Genomic DNA, 26,889 nt, shown 5'->3' with positions numbered 1-26,889 from the left:
TATTAATCCCAGAAGTGAGGGTTATCATTTTAAAAACATAACAAATTGTTTTTAATAACAGCTGATATAAGTGTCCATTGATGTTTTACCATTAAGAGTTCATCTGTTATTATATCCCCTGAGGGGTAAAAGCCGTTTGGGTCTCGTGGTATGCAAATTCAAATTGTACACAAACGTTTCGTTGGTAATAATAAAGATTGTCATATTATGATCGCACGTTTCGCACCAAAATCGTAAAATTTTTCAATTACTTTTATGAGAGTCCGTAAAACCAACATAGTATGATAACTATGTGAACATGCACAAGTCCATTCGTTTGTATCTTATATATTAGATACTATTATTAATAATAATATTGACACACTTTTTACACAAATTATATTGCCCCAAGTTAAGCATCTATAGCCTGTGTTATGGGTTACAAGACAACGATATATTTAATACAATATACTTACTAAAACATACATAAATTCATATAAACATAGATAAATACATTTAAACATCCATGACTCGGAAACAAACATCCATATTTATCATATAAATGCTTGTAACTACCGGGATTCGAACCCGGGACCTCTAGCTTAGTAGGTAGGATCGCTAACCACTCGGCTATACAGGTCGCCATATTAGGTACTATTAGACATATATTTCTCGCCTTTCTTTCATCAGATACAATAAAATAATAAGAAATATACAAATACCATACCACCCTCTCATTCAGTCATTAATTTTTAATATGTACTGCATTGCAGTTGTTGGCATCTATAAAAGTCTCGCCAAAATCGAGACGGTCGTTTCGTATATTAGTCAGCACATACGACAACAAAAAAATATTGTTTCAATTAGTATTTTGGTAAAGACACTTAAACATTCATATTATGCATACCGTATATACTATTGGTCTCCCTTTTTTCGTTTTTTTTTCCTTTTTCCAGGGAGACCACGTAAGAGATGGAGAGACATCTTCAACAACTTAGATCAAAATTAGAATCCTGCGCTGGCACCTGGAACCCGCACGAGGACACCTACGTGGTTCTCCTTGAAAAAGCCTTTATTGCTGTTCTCAAATATTATAAATGATACTTAACTAAATATAAACTTAAATCTAAATTATATGTTAGGTTAAACAGCTTGTCTTTCGACAAAGGCCTCCTCTAAAGATTTCCACGCCTCTCTGTCTTTCGCTATTTGGATCCATTTAGGTCCAGCTACTCTTTTTACTTCATCTTCCCAGCGTTTAGTTTGTCGCCCTTTTCTTCGATACCAGTCGGTTATTATTTTTGTCCATTTATCTTGTTTTTCTCTTAACATATGTCCTATCCATCGCCACTTTAGTGTTCTGCATATTGATTTTGCCTCTTTGAATTTAGTCCTACTTTTTATATCTTTCAATTTAGCTTTATCTCTTCTTTTAACTCCGATTACGCTACTTTCTATACTGTTTTGACAGAATACGGGTATTATATACGGGTATTATCCTAACCTATACCCAACCAAACTTCGTCTGGGGTCTCTGAGTTATAATTCTTTAGAAGTTTGATTATCGACAACTCACTACTGCCTGTAAAGTTTTTCATGGTAGGATCGATGCTCCCGAGTTAAGTGATAAGCTGTGTCGGTTTTTTGTTCCAAACAAATACCTTCGCAACCGTAGGCATGAACTGTTTGCGGTTCCGCAGAGGCGCACAGTAGCGCATACACAGTCGCCTATAACCCGAACCTTCACCGCGCTCAACGCTCTCCTGAGTGCAAACCCTGAGTGTGACTTGTTTGCGGATGAATGGACGGGAATAATGTCAGAATGCCTGAGGTACTGTGAGCGAGATGAATGTCTGAGTTAATAAAAAATTTTCTTTAATTAATGTTTATTGGTGTAAACCGTATTAATTAAATAAATAATAATAAACAACAGATGTGGATCTCATTGGATACGGACGGCACGGCAAAGAGATGTATGGAAAGATTTAGGAGAGGCCTTCTCTACAGAAGCGACTAATACTTTTAAATTTTAATAATATTACAGTAAACTAGTTTACTAACCTATTAAATTAATTAAAAATCATATATACAGTTCAAACTAGCGTAAGATATTCAATATTGCTGTAGTGGAAAAATAAAGGCTATTTTCATTTTATTTTATTTATATACTATAGACTAATTTTTATATACACTTTATTTTATTACAAAAACATGGAAAATAGCAGACATGACAGAGTGTACTTATGTGTAGTTAAAGGATCACTCGCGGGGTACGAGTAGCTCTACAGCAATGTGGCATCACAAATAGTAAAGGACGCGTCATACACATCTCTACTATTTATTTATTAGCATCGCCAACACAATAATTTATCACTATCTACAGATAGAGATAAATTACTACCTTCTACTGTCAGTAATTAGCTGTCAATAATCTGAAGCTGTCGCAATATACCCGATAAGTCATTCTTATCGCCTTATATTGGGACGCGTGAATTGAAATTTCCATACAAACTTCTATCGCTGGTAAGCTATACGTCCTCCCATTGACAGACAGCGTGAACGGATAAGGTGAGTTAGCGTCGATAAGTTTATTGAACGATAGTTACGATTTTTATCACAAGTAGACCACAACCGGAGATAGACTGAATATTTGGAACGGCCGTAACTAATTACATTAAATATTATTCTTAATAAGTCTAATTATTCCACTTACAGGCAACGACCACATGCAAGTATAACATACCTATACATTATTTTCAGGGGCGTCCATTGGTTTTCTAGCAAGGTAGGCACTGTAGAATCTAACTAGTCATAGTTGCTATTTAGTCCGAAAGTACGACAGAAGTTGTGTGAAACGCTGCTTGCTTCGTATATGCAATCTGTAGACTGTCTACCGTAAGTAGTAAATTAACTTAACACTAGTGCTATATTTATTTAGGTTCATAACGAAATAGGCACTGCCTAATTGCCTACATGATATGCACGCCCCTGATTATTTTTGATTTTTAATTGTGCAACATAGTAACTAATACTGAGATACAATATAATACACTAAAATTAGATAATTAGTTTCTATAAAGTGAAAATTAAATGAACGAAACTTAATTTACTTAAATATTAGATTAAACGAATATTTTTTGCTGAACACCAAATTATATTCCTGTCGAGCAACATATCAATTTCCGAAAAGAAGAGAACTTATCATTAAAAATGTCAATACTTCAATCAACTTTCGGAAGGCTAAGTGCGAACAATTCTAGTACAGTACAAAAGTGACTTAGGTTAGACTTTGCAGTATTTAAAAAAAAAACGTAAAAAATACGCTATCATACGTTTCCATCGCTCTGACCTTTAGACACTATTTAGCATTAATGACACAATCGTAAAAAACTTATGCGGACAAGAGAAAATACTTGAAACATGCACGCGACGGAACATCTACTAATATACACCATGACATCATGGTGAGTGAGCGAGACGGTTGCGCCGCCGTCTCTTTCCCGCTCGTGCTCGGTTCAGAGGCGGCATCGAAGAACATTGACTTGTAAGGTGTAGAGCGCTAATCCGACAGAGGTTCACTTACGTGATAATCTTACCATAACTCTTGGTTCTGTATTAAGTAGTCATTGTTATAATTAGCGAGTCTTAAGCCTACTTCATACAATATCTCTTGTTCGCGATGAACAAAAGAAAGAATGAAATCTTCTTAAAGATTCATATTTCGTCTGTCTTAACAGGATTAGATAAAATAGTTCTTGTGTAGTTGAGGTGTCGTGTGCAAGTAGCTGAAGTAGAAGAGTGAATGAATGAATGTTGTATTTGACAGATAGATGAAGGATGAAGTATGATTGACAGAGTAGGTAAATGGAGTAATATTAGAGTAATTGTTTGATAGGTCGATAGTCGATAGTCGACGATAGGAAATCTGGCGTCGACATCTCATTATAAATGTTTTGCTACAAGTGAGCATTCGGTTCTTTTATGTCTTCTTCTTATATTATGTCTTTATCTTAGATCATTTATACGTCTAGATAGACTTGCTGCCGTTTTCAATAACCTATCTATCCTTAGTTTAACTTACTAGAAGTAGACAAATGTATCCTTTTCCGCTTACTTACATTTCAATAACCTAGCGATTTAAAGCATTGGACTAGTAACTATATTGGACATAACTTTGGATAGATAAGATCTTGTCATTAAACGGTGACAGCAATGTATATACGTAACTAGAGATACGTTATTGAAAACGGCCGTATGACAGCTGTGAAAACGTCGAAAAAATAGACTTTTTGAACTAACCTCTATTTTGAGCAATTTACGCACACTAACACAAAGTGATATATAAATCGCGAGTAGTAAGACGTAGCACACTAGTCTAATATACCTGGCCTGTTTTTATCGGTTGTCTCGTAACAAGATACTCTATCTAGACGTATAAATAATATAATAATAAATCCGTAAGTACAATAGTAGTCTGTAGACTGTTTAGACTTTAGATGATAATTCTTTTAGGTGATTTGTACCTGAGGGTAGGTGTGCCGCAGGAGCGTTGCCAACTTTTAAATAGTGTATATACATTTATTTATAGGTTCCTAAGTTCTGTCGATATAGAAACACAGAGGGTAAGAGTTCTTTAGAGAGCTTGGTTAAAATGTTATCAATCGCGATCAGGAACCGTTAGTCTCGGCTAGGGCTCCACAGAAGAACTAAATGTAGGTATTTTTTTATGGAAAAGGAGGACAAACAAGCGTACGGGTCACCTGGTGTTAAGTGATCACCGCCGCCCACATTCACTTGGAACACCAGAGTAATCACAGAAGCGTTGCCGGCACTTAAGGAAGATGTACGCGCTTTTTTTGGAGGTACCCATGTCGTATCGTCCCGGAAACACCGCACAAGGAAGCGCATTCCGCAGCTTTGTAGTACGTGAAAGAAGGCTCATTGAAAACCGCACTGTGGAGGACCGCCACACATCAAGATGATAGGGATGATATCCTAACATGTGTCGCAAAAAAGGTAGCCACAAAAGTACGAGGTGTCCCGCGCTGGCGAAGGCAATGTGGTGTGGTGTCATGAGTATCCGCAATGGTGAGGGGATCGTCTGGACCGATGGATTTTATTTTATATCTAAACGTGCTACGTTTAGACGTAGTCCCATAGAAAATGTCGGGTTATGTTAGTTTATTCAATCATTTGCAGATTCTGTGTGACGGTTCAGTTTAACGCGAGAGACCTAATATTGGTCCCAGAGACCGGGCATGAAGCTACAAGTTTTTGAATTTTCACCTCCGCACGACATGGCATGGCAAATTATTACTAATTATAAAATTATCCCCACCATCTGGATGTGTGGCGCTCCTTCACAGTACGGTTTTCAAGGAGCTTTCTTCCACGTACAACAAAGTTCGTTTGTCCTCCTTTTCCATAAAAAAAATAAGTTTGTGACTTGCTTCACAATGTTATGAAGTAAGTTAATCATTTAATACCGAAAAAGATTTCGACTTCTATTCATTAATTACGTCGTCCGATCCGGCTCGAAGGACCATGAAATGAGGTGCACTCAGGGGTAGATATCTATATAGGTTTTATGGTAAAAGTATTTATTTACTTAAGATACTAAATTAATCTATGACACTTGCTAAATAACTATAATTATTGGTTCTACTTGTGAATACGCGGATCTCTACTATTAATTGGTTAAAATGGTTACTCGGACCAGTCCTGTAATGGTTATATACAAATGGTTTATGGTAACTAGGACCGGACCGATCAATGGTTACTCGCGTATTGCCTTACTAAAGGCAAGACATGGTTATAAGTAATTAATATTATCTACTAAGCAATATTTGTAATATAATGCTGTTCTATAGATTTACTTCGAACAGTCGCATTTGATTTTGAGAAAGGTGGACACAAGCGAGATTTGGAGAGTAAGATAAATGAATTGTCGGGAAGCTGAGACAAAGGAATTGTCGAGCATCTCGATGGTAGGTGATTAAGACGACCGCGGTCTCTTAAACCGTTTTCGCTATACGCGCTTTTCTACAAGATATTTTAAATGTCTTGTGGTACTTCAATTGTTCGTTAAAGAAAGTTCCTGTCAAGCCTATTAGTTAACTAGCTGTATTTTAAAATGTAGGTTAGTAACAAGTAACTGTACGACAAGTATTTTAAAAGCACATCGCTTTGCAGCAATAGAGTCGGTATTTGAGTTCCGCGTCGATAACGGCTTATTTTATTTAATCTTTTACAAAATGTCTGAGGTCATGTTTGTTTCAACACGTGATGTCATGGCCGCTCTGTGCTCGCCTATGCTCTGATATAGCTAAGTAAAGCTCATTAGGCACTGCTATATTAACTATGTAATATTATGTACTTAGTAAATATCATATAGGAATGTATATAACTAGCTGACCCGATACACGTTGTAGTACTTAATAAATAAAATACTGTTTCTTATGAATTTGTCAATGATATTTCATAAGATCAAAAGTTATTATCAAAGTAGTTTGCTAGAACGTTTTTCTAAGCGGGACATTTCCGATTTGCAAAATTGACTGTTGTAAGAAATTACTGATAAGTCTAAGCACTTACTCGTTGCGTTTTGTGTGCCTTCACCTGTTTCATATTGAAAGACAGATAGAGACTTAGACAGATCTCAAATCAAGACAGCAGACAGAACTGTCAAACCGTGCGTCAAAAATTATCTCATAGAAATACATGCCTATACTACTTTATAAATCTGTTACAGAATTTTGTTGTAAAATCTTAATAAGTTACGTGACACGTTGTTTGTCCGCGATGGACGACTAAACTAATGAACGGATTTTAATGGGGATTACTTCTTGCAGTGCAGTTTGGTCCAACTTGAGAGATAGGATAGTTTTTATTTCGATTTAAAACCCATAATTATTTTTATTTTCAATATTTGTTTTGTATGGACATATTTTCTATGAGAGCATTTAGTGACGCACGGTTTGACAGCTCCGCTGTGAAACAATTTCATTATAAATACAGGGATCAAATTTTTATGAAATAATTCTTGATGTTTTGAAATATTATTGGCAAATTCCTATGAAACAGTATTTTTTTTATTATCTACAGAACAACGTCTGTCGGGGCAGCTAGTTTTGTATAAATAAATGTTTTATGATTGACTCACACTAATGTTCCGAAAAATTTTGAAATTTTTATCTGTATGTTTGTCTGCGTCCTTTAATAGCTCAAGATCGGCTTGAACAATCTTGATGTGTGTAGTTAGATCATAAGATTGGTTAAAAGATAAGCTATAGGTATACATATCATGACTACATTCTACCCGCGACTTTGTCCAGTTTAGAAACTTTAAGGCCGGGTTGCACAAACTTTGGCAATACCAAACATGTTAAAGCATCGGTTAAGCAAAGAACGAGTTGCAACATTTGAAAATTTGATGATGTCATAAATTTAACTGTTAACCGTAACGGTCCAATCTGTGCCAGATAAAGCTATTGTTTATGTTAAAAAGCTAAATAGCGACCAAAAAAAATTTTCAGATTCGATACCGACTTGATATTACACTTTTAAACTTTAACTATGCCAAGGAATATGCACAACACATTTATTCATGACGACCTGTATAGCCGAGTGGTTAGCGATCCTACCTACTAAGCTAGAGGTCCCGTGTTCGAATCCCGGTACGTGCAAGCATTTATATTATGATGAATATGGATGTTTGTTTCCGAGTCATGGATGTTTATATGAATTTATGTATGTTTAAGTAAGTATATTGTATTAAATATATCGTTGTCTTGTAACCCATAATACAGGCTATATATGCTTAACTTGGGGCAAGATAATTTGTGTAAAATGTGTGTCAATATTATTATTATTCATGTTAACGTTAAATTTGAATTAAACCTTAACAGCTAATATAATGCAACCAAGCCTTAGTATGGCCCACGTAATACAATGATTGGCAATAGAACTCAAAGGGACGGCGTAAGTGATAAGAAACAGCGGTTGCATGTCTTAGAGCTGACTAATGTAATTCTAATAACATGTTAGCTACGTTCGAAAGGAAGTTGAGTTATTATCGATGACTTCACGCGTATGAGTAAGTACAAAAATTATTATTTAATATATAAAATTCTCGTGTCACGGCGTGCGGGACTGAACTCCTCCGAAACGGCTTGACCGATTCTCATTAAAATTTTGATTGCATATTGGGTAGGTCTGAGAATCGGACAACATCTACTTTTCATCCCCCTAAATGTTAAGGGTGGTCCACACATTTTTTTTTAATTTATTTGATTATGAGTCAGCATTAAAAAATATATACAACTTCAAATTTTCACCCATCTACGATCAACAGTTACATTTGTATCGCGATTTTAATATCGGCAATACAACGTTTGCTGGGTCAGCTAGTGTTTTATAATTTTTTCTTAATCTGATCCTATATCTAGTAAACGTACAATGACACGGCTCATTTTGGAACAACTCCCTAGCACCCGTACCATTGGCCATTAAAAATGAAATATTGACCGTATGTTCTTGTATGACATGAGATTAAGACATAAAACACTCTGCAAAATGTAGAATATATTTTTTTATATGGAGAGTTAGCGATATAAAGTTCACTGAGTTTTTTATTCGCTCCGCTCCGCTCCCGCCCGCTTCGCCAGGCGAATTTTAAAAGGAATTAAACTAAATTTTATTCATTTCATTACAAATACAATAAAAATAAGTAGCCACAAACCATTTAGGATAAATTTCGCATCGAATGGTGGTAGTTTTATGTCTATACGATCAGTGGTTTAGGCGCTAGAGTCTCAAACAAAGACCATTTTCATTATATTTCAAAATACCCTTGAAGTTGTATGTACTTCAGATCTGACACATAATCAAAAAAATTTAAAAAAAAATTTCGTGTGGACCCTTACATTTAGGGGGATGAAAAATAGATGTCCGATTCTCAGACCTACCCAATATGCACTCAAAATTTAATGAGAATCGGTCAAGCCGTTTCGAAGGAGTTTAACTACAAACACCGCGAGAGAATGTATTTATTTATATATTAGATTACGGTTTATTTATATTAAATTCAAAGGCGATCTTTCTACTGACAGTGTAGAATGTCGGGGCCCAGGGCCCGTTGTAACAACTCCTGTCAAGTACACAGGAGTCTTAAAGTGAGTGAGACACACGAGCAATGCTCCCGATGCATACAGGCGATACTAGGAATAAAGATAAGCTTGCTCTTACCTCAACCAGGCTCCATAAAGTTGATAAATCATTTAAAGGGCAATGTATACGCTTTTATTACAAACTCCCAAGTGATATTAAACAAATTTAAAAATTCAATTAAAGGGAAACTTTATAAAAAAAGCTTACTACAAAATAAGGGATTACTTAGATGATAAAAATGCTTGGGAATGAACATGCTCTAACTCTGTCTTAATAAAACAAAATGTGTATTACAATTATTTTCTAGAGATTAGATATGTAGCTCTTATTATTATAAGAAACCTTAAATTGACGATTCAAAATGACCAAATATGATTTCAATTAATAAAGATATTTTGACTTTGACAATAATTAAATTAAGCAATTGGTCAAACAATTGTAACCTTTGACGTTACATTTAACAATACACATTACGCAATATTTAAACTTTGATGCGGATGATGTCATCAAAACACAGTACTATACTCACGTGGATATGTTTAACTGACGATCACAGAACTTATGTTATATCAATGTTGTTTTTATGAAAAAAAGGGACGAGATGAGCAGGAAGTTTAGCTGATGGTAATTGATACGCCCTACCCATTACAATGCAGTACCACTCAGCATTCTTCAACAACTTCAGCAACTACAATTGCGCTAGTCACCGTGAGACATAAGATGTTAAGTCTCATTTGCCCAGTAATTTCAGTACTACATTACGCAGTACAGTACAGCTACGGCGACCTTCAGACCGAAACACTGTAATGTTTACACATAACTTCTTCACGGCAGAAATAGGCGCCGTTGTGGTACCCATAATCTAGCCGGCTTCCTGTGCAAAGGAACCTCCCACTTGTAAAAGTGTTTCTTTGGTCGGCCACAGGTCGTTTGATCCGAGTCATATACATTAAGTAACATTAAGGTAGATATACTTCTACACTCCTTGTACACCGCGAATATCGATAGGTTGTGCTTGAATGGGAGCAGTTGTAACGTTCGGATGTACATATTAAGTTAAAGTATCCTAGTATATCTTTCAAGCCGACCGGCCGCCATAATAAGATTTGCCATCGTCTGTGACAGATCAGTTTGCATCGCAATAAAACGTTGTTAAAATGCCGTCGTGCGTTGTGAAAAAGTGTAAAAACAATAATATAAAAGTATTTGTGGATATATGATTATTTAAGGGAGAAAAATTGTGTAACTGGTATACCCCGTAACTGCACACACACTAGCATAAAGGTGCTTCACTTGCTAATATCACGGCGCGGGGTCCTCCTTTTTTATACGCTTTATATTAGCTTCACCTGTATGTTTGTAACCGACTTCTTTGGGCGCGATTTTGACCCACTTTAAACGGCTAGATTACGTTCAAACTTTTTAGATTTATTGAGGACCGATGACATTACACTAATTTGACTAAAAAATGAAAAATAAATAATAGTTAAAAAAAACTAAAAAGCACGCTTTACATAAAATTCAACTAAAAAAAATAGAAAATAAATTTAAATTGAAAATAGTGTAAAAAAATATATTTTATTTAAACTTTTACTAGTCCGTGGTTAATATATAAACTTCTCTCGATCATCCATGCGAGCCGCGTGCTGTCAACAAGGAAGCATGACGTCACGAGCACGTGGATGTTGTTGACCATCCCTTGACCCGTCATCTATTGTCGCAGCCATCACCGCCCGTCACATTTAACAATACATCACTACCACTGCCCTGTATAAATACCACTGGACAGGCAGTTCTATATGTTTGACAGCAAATTTTTTGTGCCTATTTGAAGCGGCACTCGCGAGCGTCCAGAGGACTAATATTTATTTTATTTTATTTTGGCATCAAACAGTCACAAAATTACAAATTTAATGTTACATAATTACTGAAGAGAAGACTTATAGTGCTAAACATAAACATCAAGAGTTAACAATTACAAAAAACGTGTACAATGCAATAGCTTAACTATATTTTATTAATTAACTAACAATAACTATATTTTATTCTCTATTCGTAACAAGATTACATAAGTTTGAGAATTAATTACTTTCTAAATTCTTTATAAGGTAACCCAAAAACATCCATATCAGAAAAATCTTTACTATAGGAGTTAAGTGCTCGTGGTATAAATTGACGTATAATACAAATGGCTGGCTGCGAAGGAACGTACAATACTCTGAAGTATTTTTGCATTTTGAATAAATTTCGTTCGTTTTCCATGTTATTATACTTCAATAATCAATGTAATAAAGTACACATTCTTTTTCGTAAACAGTTTCCCACCATCTATCGATGTTTGCTGAGGTTGTCATCACTAGTTTTAGTACCGCAGACTCTCGCTACACGGCCAACAGCGCCAAAATGGCGAATATCAAACAGGCACAAAAGCACTTTGACACCAGTGGTATATACTAGAAGTCAGTGATCACTACACATTATACCACCTGTACGTGAATATACCATAATGCGAAAACTATGGTTCTCTGTCACACATACTCGCATGGCGTAGTGTGACAATTTACATCGAGAACAAGAGCTGAATGCTAAAACCAATAACATTATTATGTGGATAACACAAATTACCAATTAAGTTACCAGTGGGAGGCTCCTTTGCACAGGATGCCGGCTAGATTATGGGTTACCACAACGGCGCCTATTTCTGCCGTGAAGCAGTAATGTGTTTCGGTCTGAAGGGCGCCGTAGCTAGTGAAATTACTGGGCAAATGAGACTTAACATCTTGTCTCTAGGTGACGAGCGCAGCTGTAGTGCCGCTCAGAATTTTTGGGGGTTTCTAGAATCCTGAGCGGCACTGCAATGTAATGGGCAGGGCGTATCAATTTCCACCAGCTGAACGTCTTGCTCGTTTTGCCCTTATCTTCATTAAAAAAAAATAGTTATTTGTAACACTATCAAAATTATGTATTGACGATTATTTAGAACTCATCTCTGCAATTGCCTAACAAACACCTCTTAAATTATATCTTAATTTTTTATAAACTGCGAATGAAACACGAGTTACGGGCGACCTCTAGCACCTACAAAGAAAATTTGTTACGTTGTTATAAGCAAAATTTGCAACCGGTTTTAAATTTTACGCTTATTATTCGATTGAATCGGTTTGTGTCTATCATTTCGTTCGCACGGACTAGTAAAAAAAGAAGGACTCCGCGGCGTGATATTACCAAGTGAAGCAACTTTATGCTAGTGTGTGTGCGGTTACGGGGTGTACCAGTTACACAATTTTTTCTCCCTTAAATAATCATATATCCAAAAATACTTTTACTATATGTATTACTGTTTTTGTATTCATTTTTAAAATATTTTATTGCGACGCAAACTGATCTGTCACAGACGATGGCAAATCTCATAATGGCGGCCGATCGGCTTGTATTAGTGTAAATGTATGCGTGGGGCTATGTATTTACACGTTTACCGGCTTGTTTTGGTGCCTCACTGTTATGTAAGGCGACATGGAGTCCTTATTTTTTTACTCGTCCGTGTTCGTTCGTAGTGTAGGCGCTATGGGAGCTTTTGGATACGTACGATGGTTAAGTACCAAAGAGCAGAAACGTGACGAACGTAGCGACCTACGCGATGCGGTGTTGAAACTGTGATCATACAAACATGATAGGAAAACGGTTTTAAAACTGGTCTATTTAACAAAACTTTTATAATAAACTCAATAAAAAAGACGTGTGGCACTCGGGGGCTGCCGCGGTAAAGCTATTGCATAGCATTTTTTATCAACTTATGCAATTATAATTATTTATTTATTTTATTTATGCAGTATTTTTATTTTGATAAAATTAACTTAAAAAAAAGAAAACGGGTAGTGAATAAAATTCAAGTTGCAAGATTTGATTACAGACAGACAACGGGACAGGTGAAACTAAATAAAAATGCTTGTCATAATAATAAAAATTAAAAAAACGTGATAAAAAAATAAAGAATTTAAAAAAAAATCAAGACATACCCCAGGCTCGAACCTGGGACCTTCTGCACAAAAAGCATACGTGATAACCACTGTTCCACGACAACTGTATAATCTTTGCGAAATATCTATATACATCTAGTAAGTAAGTGTTAGGTTATTTTCGTTACGGAATTTCTGGATTCGGTCTCCACACTCAAGGCCCGCGATAAAAGCTATGCAATAGCTTAATAAAAACTGCACAATGTACGTTAAAGGTAGAACGTAACTGAATGAAAAGTTCTCGATGTATTAAATCATTTAGTCTCGTTAATTTTTTTTTCTGTTTTCAAGCATCGGTTATACCTTAGTTGCTACAAAAGTAAATAGTGAGTTTCGTTAGATAGCTAGTTGATTCGATATAGTTTAATATTTGCACGCACTAAACACTAACCTTAGGAGCCGTTTAGGAGTGTTTTTTCTCATTCTGACTTAGGTCAATAGAAGAAGACAGAGTGAGAATTAGCAATGCTTTAAGTTAGCAGACTATTATGAATAAGGGGGTAAGAGTACAAGTGAAAAGTATGCAGTACAAGATACAATACCATACCATAAATCACAACATGGCTGAAATATAATAGCAACAGAATAAAGTTGTTCCCATTTTAATGATTTCCTCTAAAATCAAGCGAAGTTGTGTTTAACTATGACCGAAACTCTATCTAGACTGTCGGAACTTCGGAGTGGAGATGTAGAACAAATCCATATCAACAATACTATCATAAAATATAATATAGACACACTTTTTACACAAATTATCTTGCCCCAAGTTAAGCATCTATAGCCTGTGTTATGGGTTACAAGACAATGATATATTTAATACAATATACTTACTTAAACATACATTTATTCATATAAACATACATAAATACATTTAAACATCCATGACTCGGAAACAAACACCTGGATTCGAACCCGGGGGACCTCTAGCTTAATAGGTAGGATCTTATATATTGCAGATAATATGTTATTTACAGACATGACACCCGAATAACATTGATTGGATGTACAAAGTAAAGCATGACTAAAACAATTAAACCCTTACAGAGCTTGCGAATATATCAAATCTGCTTCTCCTACACTGAATTATTATATCCTGATTCTTCCCGTTTTGGCTTGTATTGCACAACCATTTAGTTAGCTTTTAAAAATGCCAACAAATATATATAAGTCCATTCAAGCAACAAGTACTTAGCTATTGAAAGACGATTGGCGGGAACCACACTCACTCTCTTATAATAAACAAAGTGTAAAGTTACTACAACTTTAAAATTAGTCCTCCCTGTTATGTAATTCTGTAGTGACAAAGGTAAGATGAGACTAACGGCCTTACAAATAAACTTGGTATAAAGTTATGCAAAATGTTTGCAATATCGTTGACAACACTGTCAATACAATGATAATTCTGAAGTTTTCCGAATGACAAGCTGCCTTGCAAATAAAAGGTATTCGTCCGAATAAGCCATTCGTAAGCAAACTGTCTATTTGTAAACATTTTACATATTCTTTGTTTATGCTTAGTTATAAGTTTACGCCAATTTCGTAAAAGTTTTACGGCCCTACAAATAAAATTGGCACAAAGTTATACCTTAGAATAAACAAAGAAAATGCAATAATGTATACAAATATACATGTTGATTATGATTGATTTATTCGGAGGTATGATTTGAAAACGATTTCCCGCGTTAATTTGCAAGGCTACAAGACATTCGGTATCTTCAGAATTATCATCGTACTGACAGTAGTCAACATTTTACATATTCTTGGTTTATTCTCAGGTATAAGTTTATATCAAGTTTATTTGTAAGGCCGTTAAACTTTACACTGCGTTTATTAATAACACAGTCATAGTGTAATTCGAACGCAATTATAATAATATTATATATTTACACACTTTTTACACAAATTATCTAGCCCCAAGTTAAGCATCTATAGCCTGTGTTATGGGTTACAAGACAATGATATATTTAATACAATATACTTACTTAAACATACATAAATACATACATAAATACATTTAAACATCCATGACTCCGAAACAAACATCCATATTCATCATATAAATGCTTGCACATACCAGGATTCGAACCCGGGACCTCTAGCGTAGTAGGTAGGATCGCTAACCACTCGGCTATACAGGTCGTCGAATTTAAAGTAATTTGTCGAATAATAAGGGTCACCTTTTGATTACCAGAGCATTTATCAATGAAGTGTTACCTTGCTATAGATCCTTGCAACTTGACGATTCCGTTCGGCTTATTCGATGACGATTCATCAGCGCTCGGCTCGACCGACTTTTGCGGCAGGTCGCTAAATAGCGGCTCCACCCGGCAAGTGATCGGTGCCCTCCTAGGCGGAGTAGCCCGAGGATAGGTGTGATGCCTAGCAGTGCTCGCTGGTGATTCACTGCATCTGGACTTTGGCAACGTCCTGGCGCATAGAGCTGATGCTGCATTCTTCAGGTGAGTACGGAATCTGTTATTACTTTGGGTGCTCAGTAAGGCACCCTCCATTTTCACTGTTTAAGTGTTCAACTTAAATATCTACTTTGAATCCATGGTTTTATTTACCCACTGCACTGTTTAGCCACTTATTATTTTGTCATTGTTGTTCACTATCACGTACTTTTGTTCACTTGCACAGTTTTCTCAATCATTTTTTTATAACTAGAACACATTCTATCGCTACCTACGAATAGCACATATACATTGATCAGGTGGTTAAAACTCTATTCATCGTTATAACTAAAATTAAAACATCGTTAAAAAATTATCCAAAAAAAGTAGCGAATAATTTCGTTCAATTCATAATTTTATTTATTAACCGCTATGTCTTCGGCAAACGCTACTTCCTCTAATCCACCAGTAGGATTTCTACATTGATACACTTTCTTTTTTTCATGGAACAGAACGACATACGAGCATCCATACGGTATGGTTATACTCTCTTATAACACCAGAGGAATCACAAGAGCGTTGCCGACATTATAAAACGTCAAAAAACATACATTTGAAAACCGAAAACACGTTGGTATGTGCGGGGATCGAACGGGGGATTCCGTGGTGAGACTCAACGCTCAAATCATTTATATATCTAGATAGACTATGACAGCTGTGAAAATGTCGACTTTCGTACTAACCTCTATTATGAGCAATTCATGCACACTGACACAAAGTGTCACACAAATCGCGAGTGTAAGACGTAGCTTGTCACGCACACTACACCAACATTCCTGGCCCGACTCTATCTAGACGTTATATTATCGAGTCAACGGTACAATCTATTGCGTCACCGACGATTTTTTTATTAGTAATAAGTAACTTAATGTCCATAACTTGAGTCAGGATTTCTGAGAAGTGTAACATGTGATAATTGTATTATATCCAGGAGCCTTACATTAGTTTTCTAGCAAGGTAGGCACTGTAGATCTAAATAGTCGTAGTTGCGCTTTAGTCCAACAGTACGACATAAGTTGTAGGAAACGCTGCTTGCATCGTATATGCAATCTGTAGACTGCCACCTGTAGGTAGTAAATTAACTTTAACACTAGTGCTATATTACGTAGAACTAGCGAATCCAAGAACCTTTCTACTTTTCCGTCGTTTCATCATTTATTTTATGGAAAGGAAGAAGAATGGAGGTGGTGTTAAGTGATCACCGCCGCCCACATTCTCTCGTATCACCAGGGCAATCACAGGAGCGTTGCTAGACTATAACACTCCAAGTCAAGTCAAAGTTTTTATTTGCATAAACATGTTAGATTGATGTTACACAAATATTATAAAGTACATGTTTGCCACATTTATGACGTGCAAATTTTACAAAATAGATTACGAAATCATTAGTTACAATAATATCAATATCAATACAAGAGATTAGTAATCCATGAAGTAAACCCCATTTAAATCTTTTAGTTTAAGAGTTCACTGGAAACAAATATAGGGGCACTGGTATTATATATAATACTAGTGGACCCAACAGACGTTGTCCTGTCGGAAATTTCGGACACACGTCTTAAATATGAAAAATCGGTCCAGCCTTTAGGAGGAGTCCACTAAAATACACTATATGGACGGAATTGAGAATCTAAACCAATCTCAAATACACTGGAACACACAAAAATATCATCAAAATCGGTCTAGCCGTTTTGGAGGTAGTTCAATTGTGAATGTAAACCATTCTTGAATCCACCCGAAGACACACATCAATCTCAAATTCACTGGAACACACAAAAATCTCATCAAAATCGGTCCAGCCGTTCAGGAGGTAGTTCAATTGTGAATCTAAACCATTCTCGAATCCACCTGAAGACACACAGAAAGTTTCAATAAAATCGGTCCAGCCGTCTAGGACGAGTTCAGTGACATACACACGCACACAAGAATTATATATATAAAGATTAGGATTATATATATATATATATAAAAATTAATTGCTGTTCGTTAGTCTCGCTAAAACTCGAGAACGGCTGGACCGATTTGGCTAATTTTGGTCTTGAATTAATTGTGGAAGTCCAGAGAAGGTTTAAGAGGTGAATAAATAGGAAAACGCTGCTAAATTAAATAAAAACAACAAATTTGTTTTTCTTTTGATGTGTCTATACATAATTTCTATGAGAGAATTTATTGACGCACGGTTTGACAGTTCTGCTGTGAAACAATTTCATTACGACAGCAGGGTGCATATTTTACGAAGTAATTTTTGATGTTATGATATATTATTGACAAATTCATATAAAAACATTGTTTTATTTATTATATACAGAACAACGTCTGTCGGGTCAGCTAGTATTATATAAATTGTAGTGCGGAAGGCTGTAAGACTATGGTCTCTGGTCAGCCGGAGCGATGCGGTGAGGTGCGGGGCGGGGTGCCGCTGACATCATCAGCCTCCTACGACTTAGATCATTGGCTTGTTTGCTTATCTCGCTATCGAATCTTGTTTTTTGACCGCAATAAGAAATCTACACACCAAAAAGAGCATTGATCATTAACGCCTTCTTATGAATAATATCTACTTCATTATAATTAGCTTATATTTACAATTATATATTAATACGATAAAAAAAACATCGAACCCATTTATAAAACATTGCACGCACCGAGGGCTGCCAAAGCTGGCATAATGAAATTTAACAAAATGATGGAGTTACTAAAAAGAATAACATTATAATCTGTACTACAAGTTAATACATTTTTAATAAATAAAATAATAATAAAATTAGGCAAAATAGAACTCACATAAACTCAACCAATAGCGATAGTTTACGATATGTTGTGATCGTTACTGACCAATGAGCGTACAGCCCCGCGCGCGCGCTCACCCCGGCTGGTCGCAGGTATGAGGAGCCTGCTGTCATTAGGTCAAAGAGTATAATCATATATAGGGAAAAGAGAGCCCTCTCTACGCATTATGAGCTGTCTATTTGAAAACTAGCGCCATCTGGAGATTGGCCCCGAAAATAACTATATATAAACTCCAAATTACAAAATTCATATTTAAGGTTGTGACGCAATTAAATAACTAACTCTTTTTAATGTAGGTATTGCAATTTTTTACCATGTTGAAATTACGCGTACAGTTAGTTATTTAATTTTGTCACAACATAGAACATAAAGGATAGATTTAGTAGTGCAAATATGCAAAATGGAACACGAGAGCTACATACATCCGCAAACGCTAGAAGTAGCCGCCATTTTATGACCAGTGGGCAGTGACATAAATAAAGAAAAGTTGAAAGGTTTCAAAGCGAGTGACAGCTGACAAAGCTTTCATTTTCGGGCCAACTAAAAGATGGCACTACAGTCTTCTGAAAACGTCACTTTAAGGCGTCTGTCCCACCCCTGCCAATGATACTAGCACTAGTGACGGGGTCTCTACGATATAGTTCGAATATGTTTGAGTATCCTGATAACAATTCAACATATTATAGGGCTAATAAGTCATGAATGAAATTTACTGCATGGGGTCAATAACCAATGGAGCCTCGATTTTAACGAGTTTTCACGTCCGTCGTTTTATTATAGTTTCGTATGGTTAGTGACCCTGACTACTAAGTTTGAGGTCCCGGGTTCGAATCCCGGTAGGTGCAATCAATTTATATGACGAATATGGATGTTTGTTTCCGAGTCATGGATGTTTATATGTATTTATGTATGTTCAAGTAAGTATATTGTATTAAATATATCGTTGTCTTGCACCCATTGTACAGGCTATATGCCTAGTTAGGGGCAAGATAATTTGTGTAAAAGTGTGTCAATATTAAAATAAATTATAGTAACCAGGTATCTCTTATTCTTCACTTGATGCTGCTTCGTCAGCATTTTTGCATGGTGACCAATTTGAAATTAGACATCATATTTTTTATTAACTACACGTGCTGACATTGCGTGGGATGTGAGCTAACAGTCCAGTGTGATAGTGTTTAAGTACAGTTTATGGCACAATCTGAGATGTAAACATGTTGAACGATGCGGAGCCCGCTGACATATCAAACACTTTAATACAATAAGTGCGGCGGACAAACAGCGCGCTGGACGCTCAACGTAATGCCAGACGAAGCAGAACAGTTGATCACCGCCCACGACATACGTTAAATAGGGAATAACATGCTCGGCTCTACTACAACGTTCGCATACATTATACTGCAGTTCAATATGTTTTTGATAATGTTATTTAGTATTATTTGAAGAGGGTGGCTAATTCCTAGTCCTAAAGATTCCTACTAGCACCGCGTCCAAAGTTGAACTATTGTGTTCGCCACTCATACTTAAAGCTCGTCTTCAAGCTCTGCTGCCTTTACGAACCGCAGTATCTCCTTGACGTGAGTGTTGCAATGTTATTTACTAATAATTCTATTTTTTTTTATGGAATAGGAGGACAAACGAGCGTACGGGTCAACTGTTGTTAAGTGATCACCGCCGCCCACAATCTCTTGCAACACCAGAGGAATCACATGTGCGTTGCCGGCCTTTAAGAAAGGTGTACGCGCTTTTTTTGAAAGTACCCATGTCGTATCGTCCCGGAAACACTGTTCAAGGAAGCTCATTCCACAGCTTTGTAATACGTGGAAGAAAGCTCCTTGAAAACCGCACTGTGGAAGACCGCCACACATCCAGATGGTGGAGATGATATCCTAACTTGTGGCGTGTCGTGCGAAGGTGGAATTCGGCGGCAGGAATCAGGTTAAACAGTTAATAATTCTATACAGTGGACAAGGACATATCGTTTGTAGTTTTATAGCGGAACGGCAAAAGTGTGCTTAAAGCAGGGGCGTGCATTGGTCTTCTGGCAAAGAAGCACTGTTATAGATCTAACTAGTCGTAGTTGCGCTTTATTCCGACATAAGTTGTATGAAACGCTGCTTGCTTCGTTTAAGCAATCTTTAATGTTCAATGTTTTTGCGCCCGTTCTTCAAAACAAATCAAATCAAAATCAGTTCATTCACTTAGGTCACGGAAATGATAATTATGAATGTCAAAAAAAAATATTTCGTATTGAATCTACCGCAACTTCGTAAAGGGTTGAGCTAACGAGAAGAAGTAGCAAGAAACTCATTGCCACTCTTTTATATCAAGATTTACATTTTCATCGATTTACAAATCACTTCAATTACAATATAATATTATGTAAAGTGATGCAACAAACATACTCAAACGTCAAATAGTCAACAACTTACACGAGTAAGTCAAAAAAGTAAATGTAAATTAATACAAAAGTTATTGAGTACAGTAGCTGCATCATCCACATCATCCACACTTCTCAGGTCTGATATACATTTTCGAATAAGTGGCGACATTCTATAATACGCGATTTCATATTCATATTTTGAATAAATTTTTTTTTTGTAAAATAATAACTGGAGCTATCGAGAAATAAGAATGAATAACAGAATATATTTACTTTTTTAAGCTATCTAACTCCTTACCTATAAATAATTTATTGGCTTACATATCTAAGAAAATTTCCCCTCCCAAAAAATTTTTTTTTTGTATCGTAAATATTACTACATATATAATTATTGCTTCTAGTAATAGATAATTGTTATATCTTTTTACCACTATATATAAATCCATTCTCCTGAAGTTTGCTCCCAGTGAACCCATGAACTAATGAACGGATTTTAATGGGGATTACTTCATGCGGTGCAATTTACTCCAACTTGAAAGATAGAATAGTTTTTTATTTCGATTTGGCACCCATAATTATTTTTATTTCCAATATTTCTTATGAGAAAATTTATTGACGTACACGGTTTGACAGTTCTGCTGTGAAACAATTTCATTATAACAACAGGGAGCATATTTTTCGAAATAATTCTTAATGGTATAAATATTATTGACAATTTCATAAAAACAGTATTTTATTTATTACAAGCTGACCCGACAGACGTTGTTCTGTATATAATATATAAAATAATGTTTTTATATGATTTTGTCAATAATAAATCATAACATCAAAAATTACTTCGTAAAATATGCACCCTGCTGTCGTAATGAAATTGTTTCACAGCAGAACTGTCAAACCGTGCGTCAATAAATTCTCTCATAGAAATTATGTATGGACACATCAAAGGAAAAACAAATTTGTTATTTTTATTTAATTTAGCAGCATTTTCCTATTTATACACCTTTTAAACCTTCTCTGGACTTCCACAAATAATTCGAGACCTAAATTTGCCAAATCGGTCCAGGCGTTCTCGAGTTTTAGCGAGACTAACGAACAGCAATTCATTTTTTATTATATAGATGTACAGAACAACTTCTGTCGGGTCAGCTAGTATTACTATATAATTATTACTTCTAGCTATAGATAATTGTGATATTAAACATAAATGTATCAATAGAACTGTCGAGTGTTATTTTGTGCAAACGGCAAGTGATAATATAATATTGCGTAAGTATTAGCTAACAAGCTAACAGATCAAGGATATCTCGCCTACAACACCCGTTACTTTACAGTGTAATGAGTCTCTACCTATTATATTAAAAAAAAAAATATTCTAATATCATCGCCTTTGGTATGTGAAGTACTCATAATCTTAAAGCTTCTTTATACACAGGACGTAACTCTCTTTTTTTATGAAAAGAAGGGACAAGACGAGCAGGACGTTCAGCTGATGGTAATTGATACACAGGATTCTTGGAAAACCCAAATATTCTGAGTGGCAGTACAATTGCGCTCTTCACCTTGAGACATAAGATGTTAAGTCCCATTTGCCCAGTAATTTCACTAGCTATGGCGCACTTCAGACCGAAACACAATAATGCTTTCGCATTACTGCTTCACGGCAGAAATAGGCGCCGTTGTGGTACCCCTAATCTAGCCGGCTTAATGTGCAATGGAGCCTCCCACTGGTAAATTAGTAGCGAGACGTACATGTACTTTTTCCTGTTTTTAATTTAAAAGCTTTACAAATACTGAAGTCCCCAGATTGACCCATTTGTACTGTGGGAATTGATGGAACATAATAGTTAAGAAATCGTAGATTGCTTATCAGTTGTAGTACTTGATAACAACAGTATAAATATATATTAAACTTTTAAAGAATCCAGCCTAAAGTTACATATATTTTAGGCTGGAGGTGCAGCTTCATGCAAAGAGTGAGAGAGAGAGATCCCTGGAGGACTACGACGGTGAAAACTCTGTAAAACGCCTCTCACCAGAGATCGATTTTCGCCTCCAAAAATAAAGTAAATATAACGAAACTTGAAAGCACTCGGCTATTTCACGTAAAACTCGATTTAATGAGGGATTATAACACGCAATATAGCAACGAGGTTTGTTATTTAAGTGGACCGAGCAGTGAGCCAATTAACAGTCACTTATAGTCATTATACCCACAAAATGTATCGGGTCGAACAAGCCATTATTAAGAACACATTCGAAATGGGTTAGGGTTTGTGTTACACTCATACAATTCATAAGGTCTGCGACGATGGAATAATTTACACTCGTGGATTAGACTGTGAGTGAAATATGCTGAGAAACCAAAGATTTCGAAATTATTTTAAGAGACGATTACATTAAACTGCGTTCACTAACCTGGTGCTTTTGATATAAAACTCGGTCTGTTTAAATAGACTTATTGGAACATCAATCTGAACAAGCCGTGTGTTTGGTTTGACTGACCTGTATAAATACAACTGGACAGGCTGTTCCATATGTTTGACAGCAAATTTTTTGTGCCTATTTGAAACGCCACTCGCGAGCGTCCAGAGAACTAATTTTGACGAATAATACAAATGGCTACCAAGTAACGTACAATACTCTGAAATATATTTGCATTTTGAATTAATTTCGTTCGTTTTCCGTGTTATTTATACTTCTATAATCAACGTATTAAAGTACACAATATTTTTTTGTAAATAGTTTCCCACCATCTATCGATGTTTGCTAAGGTTGTCATCACTAGTTTTAGTACCCCAGACTCTCGCTACACGGCCAACAGCGCCAAAATAGCGTATTTCAAACAGGCACAAAGGCACTTTGACAGCCGCCAGTCCAGTGGTATATAGAGGTCAGTGACTAGTACATCTATCTCGCGGTAGTAGTCAATTGGTATAAGCCGTTAGGTCGCCGTCACCACCATCGTCCACATAACGGTGACCACACGCTCTCGACATTCACCGATCGCCCACGTCACTATCTCCATTCGAAATTCAACGCCTCTTACGATACGCAAAAAGTATACGGCTGATTAGTTAAATAGTCCGTACTTCGTACTCAGTAGGGATAGGTATTGTTCACCTATCATCATCAATAATCCTTCAGTGTGCATTCGATTTAAGGCGAAGAGTTAGCAGAAAACACGCAAACAAAGTTTTGTGGTGAAAATATAGCATTTGGAGCTATAAACACTACTTTATCCTGTTACACATACCCTTAAATCTTACTTGTAGGTTGCTAATGTTTACTGTTAGTTGAACTTAACACTCCAGAGCTATTATAAATTACCAGTTTTGTTTGCAGTTAAACAAGTTATTTCTCGGCATGATGCATTTGTTTAGTATACTGCTCTCATAAAAGTTGTTCTTATAGCTTTTACTTTTTTGTGTTGGTACATTTATTAAGATAAATAATCAATAATGAGGATTATAAGCAATTAAACTGTTTGCGCCTGTTAAAATATTAAATTTTTGACGCAAGAATTTTGAAAATATTGGCTTTGTTACATAGGAGCCGTGAACTCATATCGCTCAAGGTCGCCGGCATTTAGTGTCGCCTTAATGCTTTCAGCAATGACGTTCTAAACACATAATAAGGTTATACTATTCGCAGTCTGATAGCGGAACGGCAAAAGTGTGCTTAAAGACAATGTAAACACTTCTCGTATGTCGTGTGTCAACTGTCACTGTCCGAATCAAATCTGAACTTAATAAACGTTTTACATTACTGCTTATTGAGGTTAATGCGGCAATGTATACATATAGCCGTCGAAGCTTATAATGGTATATTTTGTGGCATGTTCCATATTTCGGCTTTGTTATTATACGATGTGATCTAATGAAAATGGTCTTTCTTTGAGGCTCAATCACGCCTAAACCACTGATCGTATCGACATGGAATTACTACGATTCGATGCTTAAATTTATCCTTGATGGTTTATGGCTACTTATTTTTCGAATTTCGCCGTACCCTCATTAATTTATTTCCTTCTAAAATTCGCCCAGCGAAGCGGGCGGAAACGGACCCGGTGCTCTGTGAACGGCTGGATCACTTGGCGTTGCGTAGAGACGTCGCTTCATTGTGTGTCTTCTACCGCATTTATCACGGGGAGTGTTCCGAAGAGCTGTTTAACCTGATTCCTGCCGCCGAATTCCACCTTCGCACGACACGCCACAAGTTAGGATATCATCCCCACCATCTGGATGTGTGGCGGTCCTCCATAGTGCGGTTTTCAAGGAGCTTTCTTCCACGCTGTGGAATGAACTTCCTTGTGCGGTGTTTCCGGGACGATACGACATGGGTACCTTCAAAAAAGCTGGTACAGCTTCCTTAAAGGCCGGCAACGCTCCTGTGATTCCTCTGGTGTTGCAAGAGATTGTGGGCGGCGGTGATCACTTAACAACAGGTGACCCGTACGCTCGTTTGTCCTCCTATTCCATAAAAAAACGGCTAGTTTGTCTATATGTATAAAACGGTTTGTCTATATGTAAAAGGTTTTCAGCGTATACTTATAGCTCTAGACATTATGTCCCGGTGTAAACAATTAGGAAATCACCAAGTATCATCATAATATCTCACTATCAACGCGGGCCCTTGCAAACCGAAGCTTCGAAAAAGAATTCTAAAGGAATCAATTTTGAGGAAATAATTGTGGCATATGAAGGGATTTCATGATCTGCTGAATAGAAGCAAGATCCAATAACAAAGGTAACAAAATCACATGAATCTTTATTATTAACGATGTCATCATTGTGTAGCAACTCCGACATCGCTATTGTCGATAGACGGAGGCAACAGTTCATGTCATAAAAACTAAATCGTGTCGGTTTATTGTGATCTCATAACCTAACTAGTTCAACAGATATGCACGTCCTGTTCATAACGTGGAACAAGTTAATATTGTAGCCAATAATAGTGCCGATTGTAAAAATAATCGTTGTATTTTGGAGGGAGGCTGTTGAATGAAATGTTGAGAATGCAATTGATTCAGTGTGTAAACATTGCTGTGTTCCGGTCTGAAGGGCGCCGTAGCAAGTGAAATTACTGGGCAAATGAGTCTTAACATCTTATGTCTCAAGGTGACGAACGCAATTGTAGTGCCGCTCAGAATTTTTTGGTTTTTCAAGAATCCTGACTGGCACTGCGTTGTAATGGGCATGGCGTATCAATTTCCATCATCTCCATCGTCCTGCTCGTCTCGTCTCTTATTTTCATGGAAAAAAAGTTTAATTCCTATGTATTAATAAATTTTATTTTTGTTTCTGAATATGTTTACTTTCATTTCAAATAGCGCAATAATTTAAAAAAATATTCCTTTTAAGTTGATATTGAATCTATAATATAGAAATAATGTTCACAAGATTGATAAGCTAAGATTATGAAAGATAAAAAAACGAAAAGACCATTTATTCCAAAAAAAAGACAGGATCAGTATGCTCCAACGGTACACCAAGTAACTTTAATCAATTTTTAACCGACTTTAAAAAAGAGGAGGTCCTCAATACGATGGTTTTTTTTATGTATGTACACCGATTACTCTGAAATTTATGATCCGATTTACGTAATTCTTCTTTAGTTCGATGCAGAATAGATGCCATTTGGTCCTATAAAAATTTACATAGTTTGGCCTAGTAGTTTTCATTTTATGAACATTTTATATGAAAATTTTCGTTTACGTGGATGATATTATTGTTTTTAGGGTACGGCATTTTTAGGAGTTTTCATTCCGGTTGATTATATATTATTATTATTAAATGACACTAATATAATTTTAACGTATACACAGCGCTCCACAGTTTAACGGTGCAATGAAAAAGTTAAAGTCAAAATATTTATTTCAATTATAGTATTACAGGCACTTTTAAATCTCACACAATAAAAAAGGTACTAGAACGTGAACAGGAATGGTTTTGTTTGCTGTGAAGAACGGGCATAAGAAACCCCTAGGTTACCGTTTTAAAATAATTTATTTACAATATTTTTTTTATTATTTCGTAAGATAGAGGGATACAAGGGACTGTGTATCAATCGTGTTGGTTAACTTTTTTTTTTACATTAGAGG

At 36.0% G+C, this 26,889-nt stretch overlaps 2 protein-coding genes across 6 annotated transcripts in view; both read right to left on the bottom strand.

Moving 5' to 3' along the window:
• Window positions 1-26,889, bottom strand: part of LOC126965679 (rab-like protein 6) — a 339,766-nt gene that overhangs the window by 224,138 nt on the left and 88,739 nt on the right. The window lies entirely within an intron of this gene.
• The window catches only part of LOC126965665 (uncharacterized), a 105,466-nt gene that overhangs the window by 53,508 nt on the left and 25,069 nt on the right, over window positions 1-26,889 (bottom strand). For 3 of the 5 annotated variants that reach the window (XM_050809374.1, XM_050809375.1, XM_050809377.1), the window contains exon 2: window positions 15,378-15,848. The exons of 1 other annotated variant lie outside the window; for it this stretch is intronic. In XM_050809374.1, the coding sequence (XP_050665331.1) occupies window positions 15,378-15,673 (296 nt within the window). In that variant the 5' untranslated portion in view covers window positions 15,674-15,848. The remainder of the gene's footprint in view (window positions 1-15,377; window positions 15,849-26,889) is intronic. One more of the 5 variants, XM_050809376.1, reaches the window with a different exon arrangement.

This window comes from Leptidea sinapis, chromosome 8, assembly GCF_905404315.1.
Source record: "Leptidea sinapis chromosome 8, ilLepSina1.1, whole genome shotgun sequence".
Taxonomy (NCBI): Eukaryota; Metazoa; Arthropoda; class Insecta; order Lepidoptera; family Pieridae; genus Leptidea; species Leptidea sinapis.
This window is presented reverse-complemented; position numbering and strand designations above follow the sequence as displayed.